This window comes from Castor canadensis, chromosome 5, assembly GCF_047511655.1.
Source record: "Castor canadensis chromosome 5, mCasCan1.hap1v2, whole genome shotgun sequence".
NCBI lineage: Eukaryota > Metazoa > Chordata > Mammalia > Rodentia > Castoridae > Castor > Castor canadensis.
Window position 1 is genome coordinate 153033865 of NC_133390.1, and position 15679 is coordinate 153049543.

The 15679-nt window shown below is 48.0% G+C and overlaps 1 protein-coding gene across 3 annotated transcripts in view; it reads left to right on the top strand.

Annotated features, from left to right (window-relative positions):
• The window catches only part of Dnaaf9 (dynein axonemal assembly factor 9), a 130493-nt gene extending 122205 nt beyond the window's left edge, over positions 1–8288 (top strand). For all 3 annotated transcript variants that reach the window (XM_074074429.1, XM_074074430.1, XM_074074431.1), the window contains exons 33-37: positions 56–130; positions 1791–1996; positions 3177–3242; positions 4378–4471; positions 4998–8288. In XM_074074429.1, coding sequence (XP_073930530.1) covers positions 56–130; positions 1791–1996; positions 3177–3242; positions 4378–4471; positions 4998–5110 — 554 coding nt within the window. In that variant the 3' untranslated portion in view covers positions 5111–8288. The remainder of the gene's footprint in view (positions 1–55; positions 131–1790; positions 1997–3176; positions 3243–4377; positions 4472–4997) is intronic.
• Positions 8289–15679: the final 7391 nt, after the last annotated feature.

The window sequence follows — 15679 nt, forward strand, 5'->3', positions numbered from 1 at the left end:
TGAACTTTGCCTCTCTCCCTGAGTGGATAACATCCCTGTCCTCTTCCTCCACCAGCAATTCAGTCCTCCATCAAGCCAAGTCCTTTTTCTGGAAACATCTACCACATCCTTGGCAAAGTGAAATTTTCAGGTAACTGGGGAATTGGCTTTGGGAGCCCCTCATCATGGATGAGCTCCACCACTCATGATGTGAGTTCATAGCTTCTGGTTCTCTGAAGACCACTGATGCCTTTTGGATTCCCAGATACCATTCTCTGAGCCTTATACCATTAGGCTCTTCTAGGGGCACCACTCTGCCCCTAGAATCTACTTTCCCCAGGTCCTCTGCTCCACAGTAAAGTTATGCCCATGGATGATCTTCTGAGGCCTCTCCTCACAGCTCCTTAACTTTTTTGTTCTACAAATTCACATCCCAGCCTCTTGAATCATCCATGGCCTCCTCTGAGACCTGCCACCAGAAGCTGCCCAGTGCTGAACTCTGCAGCTCCCAGTTTGTGTCTGCTAAAGTCTTTGAGCCTCTGCTTGCCTTGTTCTCCCTTCTGTATAGCAGGCCTGCTTATCAGTCTAGACCTCTGGAGCACTTGTGACCTCATAGTCTGCCATGTACTGGAGGTCAGGGAAGGCCTCAAAACTAATAGGAGTTGGTCAACTCAACATTGAGGAAGGAGAGAACATCCTAGTGAAACGGAACAGCATTTGCTATAGTCCAGAGGCAGAACCAGAAAGGGTTTACTGTTGCCAAGTGCTTATGACTCACATCTGTAGTCCTAGCTACTCAGGAGGCAGAGATCAGGAGGATCGGGGTTTGAAGCCAGCCTGGGCAAATAGTTCTCGAGACCCTATCTCAAAAAAAAACCATCAGAAAAAAAGGGGCTGGTGGAGTGGCTTAAGGTGTAGGCCCTGAGTTCAAGCCCCAGTACTGCCAAAAAAAAAAAGAAAAGAAAAGAAAGGGTTTACTGTGGCTAGAGGGAGGGAGGGAAGAGGGATGGAGTATGTCTGCTAGGGCTCCTTCAGCAGTTACAATGGAAAACCCCAATTGAACTAGGAAGTGTTAGCTTAAACAGGAGTTTAGAGATAAGGCATGTTGATGCCTGTGGCTCACACCTATAATCCTAGCTACTTGGGAGGCTGAGATAAAGAGAATTGCCTTTTGAGGCCAGCCTGGGCAAATAATTCTTGAGATTCATTCTCCAAAATAACCAGAACAAAATGGAGTAGAAGTGTGGCTCAAATGGCAGAGCGCCTGCTTTGCAACTCCAAATGCTCCCCACCACCACCACCACCCAAAAAAAAAAAAAAGATCAGGCAGCAAAGCAAGGCCACTGAGGCCCCAGCTAATGTGTCCATGCATTCTTCCATTCTTGGCATATTAGCTTGCCCACAGGTTCCTATCCCTCATGGCTGCCCAGTGGTACTGCAGGCGTAGGTGTCACAACCAGATACTGCAGCCAGTGGGGAGAGGCTGGCCTTCCTGTGGGTATATCAGTACAGACACCTCTGCTCTCATAGTCTTGTAAATGCCACAGGTGAGGAGTCAAGCTCCCTCACCTCAAGCCCTTTCTTCCTCTTGTATCTCCTGCCCAGTTCATAGTGTCATCTGATCACCCACATCAGCCAAACCAGAAACTTCTCCTCCCTCTCTTATTCCATGCTTTCTTACTGACCACCAGTCACATTGATTCTCCCTCCTGCACTGTCTTAGGAATCTGATCCAGCTGTTGGCATTGTTACAGAATAGTCCTTACCTTTCGGGATGGGGTCTCAGGGACAAACATGTGTTCTCCATACAGATTCAGAAAGGACCATGGAGGTCTGCCACAACACTCTGGCCAACTCCCTAAGCATTGTGCCAGTTTTGGAGGGACCCACGCCACCTCCTGACTCAAGAAGCACATCACAGGACAGCAACGGGCAGCAGGAATGTTACCTTGTGTTCATCGGCTGCTCCCTGAAGGAGGACAGCCTCAAGGACTGGCTGAGACAGTCAGCTAAGCAGGTGACTTCCAAAGTCCAGATAGAGGAGCAAGCATGAGGCATTGCATTCAAACCCCAGTACTACCAAAAAAGAAAGCCCAGACAGATATGACATCAGTGTAACTAGCATGCCCCAGAGCTGCTACTGACCCTGACAGACCCCACAACCCTGCCCACTTCACAGGCTCAGGCAGCATTTTTAGGGACATTATGAGAGTAAACAGAAGTCCCTTGGGGCAAACTAAACAGATGTGGTATGTTGTGTACTCCATGAGTCAAGGTTGTCTGCATGCTGTGAGTGCTAAGCCTCTTAGCACAGCCTCCACAGTTTGGTTTATCCTAGAACTCTTAAGAGTTGCCTGGGGCCTGGGTCTTTTATAGATGCCCGGTTGGGACCAGTGTTTACTGAGGCATGAGCTCCCTCACCTGGATAAGCTCTTCTTTCTCCATTTTTTGAAAGTTTTACTATGTAGCTGGGCAAGGGCTCATGCCTATAATCCTGGCTACTTTGGAGGCTGAGATTGAGAGGATGGAGGTCAAGGCCAGCCTAGGCAAATAGTTCCCGAGAACCCATCTCCAAAATAGCCAGAGTAAAATGGACTGGAGGTGTAGCTCAAGCAGTAAAGCACCTGCTTTAAAAGTGGGAAGCCCTGAGTTCAAAACCCACTCCTACCAAAAAAAAAAAAAAATCTTGCTATTTAGCCCAGGTTGGCATTAATCTCGAGATCCTCCTACCTCAGCCTCTTGAGTGTTGGGATTAAAGATCTGAACCACCACTCTTAGCTTTGGATAAGCTTTTTTTTGGAGGTACTGGTGTTTGAACTCCAGGCCTCATGCTTGCGAGTCAGGTGCTCTTCCACATGAGCCACTCTTCCAGCCCTGGATAAGCCATTAAATCATACTTGACTATGGGACATTGGAAGACCTTAGGGATGAGAATCTGTAAGGAGTCAAGACCAGGCCCATTTGCAAAACCACTGGGCTCTCTGCCATTTGTTCCCTCAGCCTTGTAGGGCTCTGTAATAGGAAAGAGGGCTTCTCAGTGGCCAGACAGACAGGATGCCATGGCCAGGCCCGTTCAAATGCATTTCTTCCACTGGGAGCTTCATCATGTAACTGACCCCCAAAGCTCTGAGCCCTCATCTGCCTGTGTGCTCCATCAACTCTGTTGTAAGCTGACCTTTCCCTCCATCTCTGGCCAGAAGCCTCAGAGAAAAGCTCTGAAGACCCGGGGAATGCTGACCCAGCAGGAGATCAGGAACATCCACGTGAGTACCTTGCTCTCATGGCCCAAGGCTATCTTCTTAAGCTTGCATAGCTCTGTCTTTCAGGTTCCCTGAGTAAGGAACTACGTGTAGGGCATACTCAAGTCTTGTTTTTCCCAGGTCATAGGGAAAGCTGATCAAGAAGTTCACACCTGGGGGCTGGCAGAATGGCTCAAGTGGTAGAGCACCTGCATAGCAAGTGTGAAGCCTTGAGTTCAAAGCCCACTGCCAAAGTTAAAAAAAAAAAATGTTCAGCCTTACAGCTTCAGTGAGGCGGTGGGCAACCTCTGGCATAACCTGGGCGTGAAATGGAAAAGAGCCAGTCCCTGTGAGAGGAGTGGGTAATGGGAGTCCTGGTCTTATCACTCTATTCAAGTAACTGCAGAGACCTGCCCAACATAAAAACCACAGAGAAAAACAAGTAAGCCCAGGAAAAAGCAGTCTATACCCAGAGCTGTCATCAGAAGGCTATGGAATCCTAAGGCCAGGATGAGGGGGCCTTGATGAGCCCTTACAAATTCCAGGCTGACCCCTAGTGTCTGGCCCAGGCCATGCGCACTAGGGCCTTTTCTTGAGGGGCTTGAGACAAAGGGCCAAGAGGGACACACAGTTCAACCTTGTATGGTCTATGTCACCATTCTCAATGATGAGCGGGTGGTACAGGAGAGGGCCCTTCACATCTAGCACCTATGGACCTGGACAGTTTGGATGCTCCTGGGGAGGGATGGTGGGCATCTCAGAAGGTAGTCCTTGTAATGTATGTTCTCCAGAAGCATACCCAGAGCAAGGATTTGAGGTCAGGTTGTTTATTTTGGAAATGATTCTAGGAAATCTTAAATAAGGGAAGTAGGAAAGTGAGAGAGGGAAGAGAAAGAGACACAATCAATGAAGGTTGAGTTTTCAAACAAGAGCCATGGAAGCTTAATCCCATTAGGAACTCCCAGGATCCTCACCTGAGAAGCAGGGGACTACCCTCAGTCATGGCTCGAGACCTGTAGGGGTGTTAATTCCCTGCTTGTCTCATCTGTGGCAGAGTAGGAGATCTTGCTAGGACAATAGGCCTGTCTATTTGTTTTTAATGAGTGAATGAATGATAATAAGTGGTCAGATAATTCTAATACTCATTTTTTTCCAACAGGTGAAACGCCATCTGGACCCCCTGCCTGCAGGCTACTTTTACAATGGCACCCAGTTTGTTAACTTCTTTGGTGACAAGACTGATTTTCACCCTCGTATCCTTGGAAGCAGCTTGGTCCCCGTGTGGAATCTGGGGCAGTGATGCTGGGAGGTACAAGCCTGTCTGTGAAGCAGGGTTCTGCAGTCCCCAGGGCTGGAGGCACACAGGAACAAACCACAGGGTGCAATTTCCATGGTAGCCTTTTAAAGTTGTTGAAATTAGGTTTGTCCTTTCTTGGCAATTGGCAGTGTTACTCTGGAGGGTATTGTTTGAATGTATCTGTGGTGATACCCTGAGTTCTATAGTCATCAGAGTCATGATTTTCAAGTTGGGGATAGCCTGGTTACAATAGTTCATCTGTGATAAGATGGGCAGGGTAAAATGCGAGGCTGGGGAGCTGCTATGTGCTAAATGAAACCCAAGGGCTCTGTTCTAGGAATTTATGTAGGGCTCTTCAAAGCACTTGTCACATTCTTTGTATCTCTGATACTTAGTGTCCCCTGCCTCATCTGCCCACAGGTGGGCTAAGCAGGCTCCCTTGCCCTATAAGCTCAGGGCTCTGTTCCTTAACCAGACACCAGTCATGGACCAGTTCATGAACGACTACGTGGAAGAAGCCAATCGGGAAATCGAGAGGTACAACCGTGAGCTGGAGCAGCAGGAGTACCATGACCTCTTTGAGCAGAAGCCCTAGAGGAAGCTGGGCCTGACACCCACTCAAGATGGACAAATGAATGGGTGTCTTAACAGCTCTCTTGGAGGCCCCTCCTATAGGGACTGTCTCTGTCCTCCTTAGCCTGTGCGTGCTGGCTTGAGTACATGTTGTCTTTTTCTCTCTGCAACGCTGAAAGCCATCACCGGCACCACTGATGGGGGAGGTGGGGGGAGGAGATCCTCAAGGATGAATGGACAGGGCTGCAGGTGCATACACTGGCAGTCCAGGCTCCTTGGTCTCTGGTAACAGTATCTCCCTTGGGCTGCTAAAGCACTATGTGAGGATGGGGAGAAGCATTTGGATTGCAGAGGAGCTTCTGACACTTGGGAGGAATGTTGGCTTCTTAAATGGTGGCCATTCCTGAGAAGCCAGACCACCCCTGGCCTCAGGCCTCAGACACCACCCAAAACAGCTTTCCTCCCTGATAGTGCCTGCTGTCCCTGCTTAGGTCTTTCCATTGAGGAGCTGGCTTTGCTGGCCCTGGGCCCTGTCCAGAGGAGTGGCCATGATCCTGCCCAAGCCAACCCACAGAGCCAGCAGCTCAGGCAGAGGTCCAGAGCATGCTCTAAAATGAGGGGACTTCCCTTGTGGACTAAACTGAGGGAAAGGCATGGTGCCTTCCAGAAGTGTGTGGCTCATAAGTTAGCATCAGCAGGCCCCCAAGATTGGTTCTTGAGTTCTTTCCCATGACATCACTTGTTATATCCCTAATTCAGAGATAAGAGCAAGTCTGCCCAGGCACTCAGCAGTGCTTCACCTTCTGGTCAAGGGGAATGTCCTCCAGCTGGTCTGGGGTCTGGTCACTTGTGGGTATCAGTCTCCAGCACCCAGCCTTCCCTACAGCCATGCCAGGGAAGGCCTGGTTTTTAGCTACACACTTGAGGAAAGTCATGCCCCCAAAGCCTTGCTCCTGAACCCAGGATTTCTTTGGCTCCTGAGGAACAGGAATTTCAAATTCCAATACCCAAATTAGCTTTCTCCCAGTGGCTTTTTTTTCTTAACTGACCCATAAAACAGAAGGGAATTTAATTGTGTCCCATGCCTGATCCTCATAACTCGGGAGGAGAGGTGGCACTGATATTTAGGTGATGTCTAGAACTTCAACACCTCAGATGCTTGGATTGTAAATGTTCTCTCAATTTCACATATTTTGCATGCCTTAGGAAGAAGCACATAGGTGAAACCAGCATAGTTTCCTGTAATGTAGAGGGGTTTTTGAGAAAGGCCCCTGGCACAGAGGAGAGCCAGGACAGAGCACATGTAATCTGTGTGCCTGGTCACACAGAGCCCTGCATGCAGGTAGCAAAGCAATTAGAAAACAATTTATATTTGAAGCCAAACAAACAAAACCACAAGTACCACTGAATGAGAAATCTTGCATTAAGAAAGGCTTCTGAAATTCAGGCCCATGTGCTGTAGTTGCAGTTCACAGGGAGCCCCTGACTTCTGGCTGGCCAGAGGCCAGGATCCACAAAGGGCCTGCCTCTCCTTCAGAATCAATAACGTAGATCTTAAGTGCAATTGATTAATAAGCAATGAGTTACTATAGCCTCTTTTAGCTCTACCGAGCTCTTTTTAAAAACTCAAACTTGAGCAGCCTTAGAAAAAAGAACAGGGTGGGGGTGGGGGGTAGGGACCACCATAGGCCGTTTCATTTCCTCCAAGGGGTTGCTGTGAAGTTGTCAGTGGAAGCTCTAGATATAGGAGCTCGAGCCATTTCCTGGCTGCCCTGGCCTGGCAGTCTGGCTGCTGCACAAAAGGGTTTTTAAAGAGGGGTCGGAACACAAGAGTGGGCCTTCCCACCACGTGGGGCTGCACTACGTGGCAAACTTGGTTTCTGACCATTGTCCATAGAAATGCTCTCTCACCAACCTGCCCCATGCTCCCCATTTCTCTCCTTGTAGAGGGAAAAACTGATTACCTCAACTTGAATATGAAACTGTGATTGAACAAGGCAAAACATTAAGAACTATCAAAGCCAAAAAGGCAAAACTGGCTGAGTCCTCTACAGACGCTCCCCAGCCTGCTCAGGAGTGTGAAGGGGCACACTGGTGAAAGGGCATTCCTGGGCACACTTGCTGTGTCCCCGGTGAAGGGCACAGCCGCAGCACACTGTGAGCTCTTTGAGGATTGGGGTTAGGAGTGCTTTCTCCCACCTGCTCCCTGGAACCTGCAAGCCTCTTGGTTCTGACTGTGGAGTTTAATATCCACTTGATTTCTCTGAATAAGGGAGCAAGGTCTTAGGCTGGCTCCAGAGGAAAGGCCATGACACTGTGTTTTAGCTTTTGACCTTAAAAGTGGATACCAGGGACCCAGCAAAGACATGGGAGTTGGTTCCCAGGGATAGGCAGAGGTCCTCCAGGGGCTGACGTGCTTGCTGCCATCTTTCCTATTAGCTTCAGTCTCACACCACCAGAGTGAGTGTGATAGTGGTGAACTCGCTGAAGTTACGGAGTTCTTTGTTTTGATGTAGGGTTTTTATTTATTTTTTTGATTGGAAAGAGGAGGCAGAAATTGGAGAAAAATGGGATCACCCCAGGATGGGGCCAGTGGCAAGAGTTGAGTTGACCCCACAGAGCACTGGGGCTCTCTGACCTGAGGTATGAACCCTGGCCCTTTAGACTGTGATACATAAAAGGCTCCCTCCTAAATTCTGTTAGGATTTTGGAGAATTTTTGCACAGTAGTAAGCTCTGGGTTGCTCTTTGGGCTTCTCAAAAGGGAAAAGTTCAATGTAAAAGATTGTAAGCTATTAAGTATTCCAGCCATGTGGCTACTAGTTGGATAGTTGTACCTCAAAAAGTAGGTGAGAAATGGCTTCCTCATTGTCCCAAGTGGTCAAATACTAATGACATAAGAGCTCACTTACGTGCCAAAATTCACTTTTATACTAGTTTTTCAATGCTTTACTATTTGTAACTTAAATTTTAAAACTCCTATTTACAAACACTACTGTAACTTCAGTGAAACTGAATTGTGTGAATGAAGCTTTTTGCTTATTATAGTATTTATTACACTACTTAATTCAGTAAATATATAAAAGTAGCCTTCAATTTATTTTTATATTATTTTACATGTTTTTACCTGCAGTTGTGTATGTGAATTTACCTTGGTAATTAAAATATAATGCTAAGGACCAATAAACTATCACTGAACAAGCAATGCCTCCATTCTTTCCTGTCCTGGAGACTGTCCCATGGTGTCTCTGGGATAAGGTTGAGAAGGGGAGCCCTTGGGGACCTTCCCTCAGCCTGGCTAGGGTGCCCTTTGCTAGGGCTGCCATGAGAGGAGCCCTTGGGGCTCTTGCTTCCCTCCCTAGTCCCCAGAGCATGTATAGAGAATAAAATTTGTTATGAAGAAACCAACCACCCTGGCTTGCAGAGTGCGCACTTGAAGAGCCCAGAGGTCCCCAAGAAAAACCCCCCACTTCACCTTCTGGGTTCCTCATCCTCATTTTTCCCCCTCCCCCTGCTTTTTTTTTTTTTTCCCAGTGTTGGTGACCTGTGGCCTCAAGCATGCTAAGCAAGAGTTCTACCACAAAGCTACATCCTTAACCCCTCATCTTGTCTCTGACCACCGTGGCTGGGCTGCAGTAAGAATCACACCTTTATAGGCTGATTGGCACCTTTCACCACGAGAACACTCCTTGAGGTGACCACCGAGTCCCACCTTATACATGGGAGCAACTTAGGCACCAGTGGACCCAGTAACTGGAGCAAGTGGCAGAACCAGTCCTTGGCCCCGTTAAATCTGAGAGAGCCTTTGCAGTGCTGGGATCTGGAGTGAGGCCTTGGAACTGTAAGTTCCAAAGGAGAAGTTGGCGGAAGCCCTCAGAGCTCTAGAGGAACAAATACAAATGCAGGAACTGTCCCATGCAGGTCTGGGTTCCGCTTGTCCGGTATCCACAGCAGGTGGCATGGGCCTCCTGTGCAGCTCATTTTACCCACTCCTCACTCTGAAAGGTTGAGAGACAGGCCCACTGACTGGGGAAAAGGGCTGATCAGGGAGGGGCACCTGCCCCAGGCAGCCTCATCCATAAAAACACCCCCTTCCTGTCACACCCACAGTGGCCTCAGGCAAGGGGAAGTGCCCCATGGGCAGCCTTGGGAGCTGGTCCAAAGGGGAGGGTGCAGCAAGTGCAGTCTTCCTGAGATGGGCATGATGGCCTAGGGTGTGGAAGTTCAATGAGTTACATAGGAACCAAGTGCAATACAGCAGTATCACCCTTCCCCAATCCCTGTCCCCTAAACCTCCTGCCTCCCTTCCTGCAGGCCATAGGCCCAAGTTCCTATGTTTGCCTTTCCACCAAACCTGCAGGCTCTGGGAAGTGACCCTCAAGGAATCACCAGGAGGGGGTGGGAGGGACAGTAATTGTGGAAGGACCTCCACAGCTGGGTGAGCTTTGAGGGCAGGGTGACCTGGAGGTCAAGAGACAGGGACAGGGAAGAAGGCCCGTCTCCCATCTGGATCCCTCTGTGGAGATGGGGACTACTGAGAGCTGCTTACCAGCAAAGAATCAGGGAATACTGATGGAAAGTGTGACTTAGAGCCAAGGGTTTCCTGTGGAGACACTGACAACCACAGGGGCTCTGAGGAGCATGAGAAACACTGATACACACTGATCTGTATCATGCAATGTAAGGGACTGTTGTACCCAAAGTCAACATAACCTACACCTCACTTCCAGCACGTGACAGAAAGATAACAGGTTGGTTCAAATTGACGGGGTCCAGACTGGTACCAGGTTCAAGTTCAGCTGGGTGCAGGTGCTTAGATGGCATGAGGGCCCTCACTCCATCCTAGTGGCCTCACTTTCTCCTATAAGTAAGCTTCCTTTATGCTACCAGAAGCCCAGCAATCCAAGAGCAAGACTCTATAGGCATCCCCAAAGTCTGGGGTCCTATTTCCATCAATGAAGTAGTCACAATGGTTGGGAAAATGGAATATTCTTTGTAGCACTGGGGTTTGAATTCAGGGCTTCCTGCTTGCTAAGCAGGTGCTCTTACCACTTGAGCCACTCCACCAGCCCTGTTTTGTGATGGGTTTTTTGAGACAGGATGAATAGCTCAAGCTGGCTTCAAACTGAGATGCTTCTGATCTCTGCCTCCTAAGTAGCTAGGATTACAGGTGTGAGCCCAAAGAAGGGCTTGCTCCCTGGAGCTGCATTGCATATCCCCTGGCAGGCCACTTCTGAGCTTTTCTGTTCATATACCCACTTGGTTTTATAAATGTTGCTTTCTGCTAGTCTTTTCTAGTACAACTAATAGGAAGCATAGCTTTTTTTCTTGTGTTAGTAATGATGGTGCTGGTGATTTTTAACCGAGAAAACAAGTTGAAAACACTGTCCCCTAAAATAATCCATCACCAGCACCACCACCACCCCGCAAATTGAGAATAGGTTGTGTAGTTCCTCAGTGTACCCTGGGGCACCAGTGTCCCATAAGAGTCTGTTTGAGAATCTTTTTGGTTGGGTGAATGAGTTTGTTGTTTTGTGGTACTGGAGTTTGAATTCAGTGCCTCCAGCTTGCTAGGCAAGTAACTCAACCCTTGAGCCATGCCACTTTTTTTTTTTTTTCCTTTTTTTTCCTTAAGTAAAAGAAAAGTCTTGGGCTGAGGATGTAGCTCAGTAGTACCAAAAAAAAAAAAAAAAAAAAAAAAGTCATATAGACCATGATGTAGGGGATGGGCTGCTGCTCCATGTTGGTAGAGATTAGAAGTGGACCAGAGAGCCATCTTGAAGGAACCATTGACATGACAAAATGACTAGGCAAGACAAGAGAAAGCAGATGACATGGAGATAAAGTGGAAAAAGCCAAAGTGGATAAAACCTAATGTTTTGAAACAATTCCACAAAACTTTTGTTTCATTCTCTAAAAAATGGAAGGAAAGTAAATTTGTTTACTCACAAATTATTCCTTTTTCCCCAGGCCTCTGCACTGCTAAATTGATCAGCCAAAAAAATGATTGGACTGGTAGAGTGGCTCAAGCAGTAAGAGTACATGTCTAGCATGCATGAAGCCCTTAGTTCATCATAATAATAATAATTGTATGAGGGTCAAAACTTTTATGTCTAGCAAGATAGCCGTGGTTCACGCTTACAATCTTACCTACTTGGGAGGCTGAGATCAGGATCCAGGTTCAATGCCAGCTCAGGCAAATAGTTCGTGAGACCCCATATCCAAAATAATCAGAGCAAAAATGAACTGGAAGTGTGGCAGTAGAGTGTCTTCTTTGCCAAGCATGAAGCCCTGAGTTCAAACCCCAGTCCTGCCAAAAGAAAAAAAAAACCTAACCAAATAAGTGTGAATACGTCAATTCTTATCCTACAATTACTACTGCTTTTTCTGTGCGAAAAAAAAAGTTTAATCTTTTTTTTCCCCTTCCATCATTTCACATTTTGAGAAAACTTTTACATCTTCAAAATTTCATGTCTGGATAAATGTACGAATAATAGAGAAAAAAGGATATCAGGAAAAGGAAAGATGGCTGGATAAGGAAAGTTGTTTCAGTTTGAGACTGAAACTTCATGGAATTTTCTAGCTAAAAAAGACTCCATGTTTCAGGGCTGCAGGTTGCTCTCGACCTTCCCATGGCCTCTCCCTACCCTGTGCACTCAGCATTCACTAGTAGCTGCAGCTGCGGAGAATGATAGTCCGGAGTGGGGCCTCAGGCAGCAGCAGCCTGGGATGGTAAACTGGTGGCCCCTGGGTTGCACAGGGGGCCAGTGAGGAGAGCTGGGAGTGGGGAATACAGAATGGATACAGACTGGTCAAGGAGGACAAGGATGACAAGCCACACAGAGTACCTGAGGGTCTCCAGCTGAATTTCACTGAATTCCTTCAGTGCAGGTGATGGTTTTCAGTGGATTGAGGAGGGGGAAATAGATGAAAAGTGGGGAAGTTTGGGTCCAGCCCTGTGACATCTGGCCCAAGACCTGCTGAGTACAATTAGTTCAAAGTTTGGTTATGTCTGTCCACCAGTTGTTTCTTGGCTGAGGCGCTGAGCTGTGAATCTGGAACCCAGATCAGAAGGCAGAAGAGTCTGACATGAGGGCAGAGTGGCGGCCCTGGAATCTTCCTGCTCAACTGTCTGCTAGCCAAATAGAATCAGTAAGCTGAGAGCCCTTAGACCTTGCCCAGTGCTAGATTCTACAGAGTACAGCCTGGGGGAGAGGGAACAAAGGGACATCTTCCTAGGGGTGCAGGTTCCTGTTGGCTCTCTGCAGGACAAGGGCTCCTGGCCCTCCTAGCTGCCTTGTACAGGTGGAACAGAGGGAGAAATTAAATAAACTCTCCAGTTCCACTTCCTTTGAACTACTTGCTTTCATCACTGATTTTGGAAACCACTTAGCTAAACAATAAAGTATTAGACCCCACAGCTTTGCTGTAGATAGCACCTTTGAAATATGGTCACTGTGGTAACTTAAGTTGCTTTTCAGAAATTAGAGGTAGCCTTACCCAGCTCAATCTGGTTGAAACCAGACCCCCTTCATTTGAGCCTGACCAAGTGTCTGATGGGTGACTTATTTATTTATTTATTTATTTAATGGTACTGGGGGGCAGAGAAGGGTTTACACTTGCTAGGCAGGTGCTCTACCACTTGAGCCATGCCCTCAGTGCCATGGGTGACCTTCTGATGTCAGAGGGTCAAAAGTCCAAGCACAGATCATGCTAATCCCACCTTTTTTTGAACATTGATCCTATGAAGAGCTAAGAACCTTGCACCTGTACAGACCACTTATTATGTCACTCCTCTTCGCTTCCATTTCCTCCATGCTTTAGACCATCCTGCTTGTTTATCCCATAAATACCACTACACCCTGTCCCCTGAGAGGTGGTCTTGAGACTTGCTCTACCATCTCCACATGCTTGGTCACCTTGTGAATAAATTTTTTTGTTTTGTTGGAGACTGGAGTTTGAACTCAGGGCTTTGTGCTTGCAAAGCAGATGCTCTACCACTTGAGCCATGCCTCCAGTCCCTTGTACTCTAGTTATTTTGGACATGGGGTCTTGGGAATTATTTGTCCAGGCTAGTCTCAAATTGTGATCCTCCTCATCTCAGCTTCCCAAGAAGCTAGAATTACAGGCATGAGCTACTGGTGTCCTACATAAGTAAATACATACATGTATATATAGTACATATGTATATGTACATGTATGTAAAGATACATGTGTCTATATTTGTATGTGTATACACACACACACACATTGCAAACTCATTTCAGAGGCTGGCATACTGTGCAATGGATAAAACAGGTCTGGCTCAATAACAGGGGCCTGGATCTACTCTTAGGAAGCAGGGTGGCAACTGAGAGAAGGCTGAATGCTGTGTTTCTTGGACACCAAAGTGTCATTGTCCCGCTCACCTGTGGGACCTGGAGGTGCCCTGAAAGACAATGGAGACCAGTGGAGGCTGTGTTCTCTTTTCCATCCCCCTCAGTTTTGCCAGTATGTCCAGCGCATGCTAGACTGCCATGGATCAAAAGTAAAAGGGAAGGAAAAGGCATGCGGGGAGAAGATAGTCTAACAGATGAAATTGGATGTGATGGTGCAGCCCTACCTCCAGAGGCTACAGGGAGTTTAGAATTCTCTTTGCTAAGTGGGTGGGAAGCCATTGGCAACAAAGAGTGGCTTACAGGGGACAGAGGGTGCAAGGGGTGCTAGTCAGAAGGCCAGACGATAGAGCAAGCTGGAGGTGCAAGTGGGCAGATTTGAGCTCTACTTTGAATGTGGATGAGTCACAGCGATTCCCACATCTGGAACCGCTGAGTAGATGGTGACTCGGAGCCCTATTTTGCATGCATTGCATTGGATTTGTGTATTAGCCATCTGGGGCTGGATGGGGCATGGGGTAAACTAGGCTGTGACAAGTGGAAGTCAGCTCAGTGACAGGAGTTAGGGAATTTGACAGCCAGCCACCAGCCACAGGTGAGGGAAACATCAGGCAGGCTCTTGGAAGGGAGGTAGAAGGCAGAGGGCAGAAAGCTGAGGCAGGGTGACCTAGGAGAGCAGTTTCCATGGAGTAGTGGGTTAAAGAGAAGTAGTGAGAGGGGCTACTTGTTTAGGGAAGTTTTCCCTAAAGTGTAGTCGGAAGGGTTGAGGATGTAGCTCAGTGGTATAGCACTTGCCTAGCATGTGCAAGGCACTGGGTTTAATCCCCAGCACTACAAGAAATCAAAACAAAACACCATAAAAACTGGGCGTGGTGGAATTACATGCCTGTAATTCCAGTACTTGGGAGGCTGAGGTGGGAGGAGCTTGAGTTCAAGACCAGAGTTCGAGGCCAGGCTGGCTACATAGTGAGACCCTGTCTCAAAAAAATCAAAATTGTGGGGCTGGTGGAGTTGGTATATGTCTGCCTAGCAAGCTGAGGCTGAGTTCAAATCCCAGTACTACCAAAAAATTTTAAAAATGAGATCCAGGTGTGCTCATGTCTGTAATTCTAGCTACTCAGGAAGGAGGCAGAGGTCAGGAGAATGGCAGTTTGAAGCCCAGGCAAACAGTTCTCCAGACCCTAACTTGAAAATACCCATCACAAAAAAGGGTTGCCATATTGCTTATACTCTCTCTACAACAAAATTAGAACAAAATTAGAAATAAGGGCAAAATAGTTTCTGCTGGGTTTTGGCGGGGGGGGGGGTGGGAGAAGAAGGGGGCGGAGTGGGTGGTAAGGGAAGGGGTGGGGGCAGGGGGGAGAAATGAACCAAGCCTTGTATGCACATATGAATAATAAAAGAAAAATGAAAAAAAAAAAAGTTGCCAGAATGGCTTAAGTGGTAGAGCACCTCCCTAGCAAGTGTGAGACCCTGAGTTCAAATCTCAGTACCACCAAAAAAAAATGGCTGAGGAATGGGGGGGACTTGGAGGGGAAGGGAGTTGCAGAGAGTGTTGGGGGAGGGAGGGCTAATGAGATACTACATAGTGGCTTCTCACCCCAGATTCCCCCAGATTCTAACTGCAGGCAAACTAAGTGGTGAAGGGACACACTCAGCTGGAGGCCCTTTGGTAGGCATTGGGTGCCTTGTGGAATCCAGTGGACACAGTTGGTGTCCACAGCCCAGTGAAGTTAGCGGTCCAAAATGGAGGGAACGAGAGGGGATGGGTGTGCCTACTGTGTCTGGGTCCCTCAGTCTGCTGGCACATATATGCACTCAGTGGGGCACAGGTGGGGAACCCTCAGACACCTGTATGTGCCCTCAGCCTCTGATCTACTAGATACAGGAGGCTGAAGCCAGAAGGGTTGGTGCTAGCTTATCAGGGAGAAGTGTAGAAAGAGGGCCCCAGGCACCTGGGGGAGGCTTGCTCTGGGCTCCTACTCCCTCTGTGGCCTAAGGGTTGATGAGGGAAAGGAGGCTGTGGTAAGGGGGTTGGGGAGATACCTCTCCAATTCTGGCAGTTTCCTGGAACAGCAAGGTTGAAAGAATTGGATATTTGGGAGCTACTGGGAGGCAGATGTAGCGGCCAAGGCCTTAGATGGAAGAGGCTGAGGGTGAAAAAAGGGGTCCTGCCCCTGTGCCTGCTCCTGGTCTTGCTCCCTAGGCAGTGAGAGC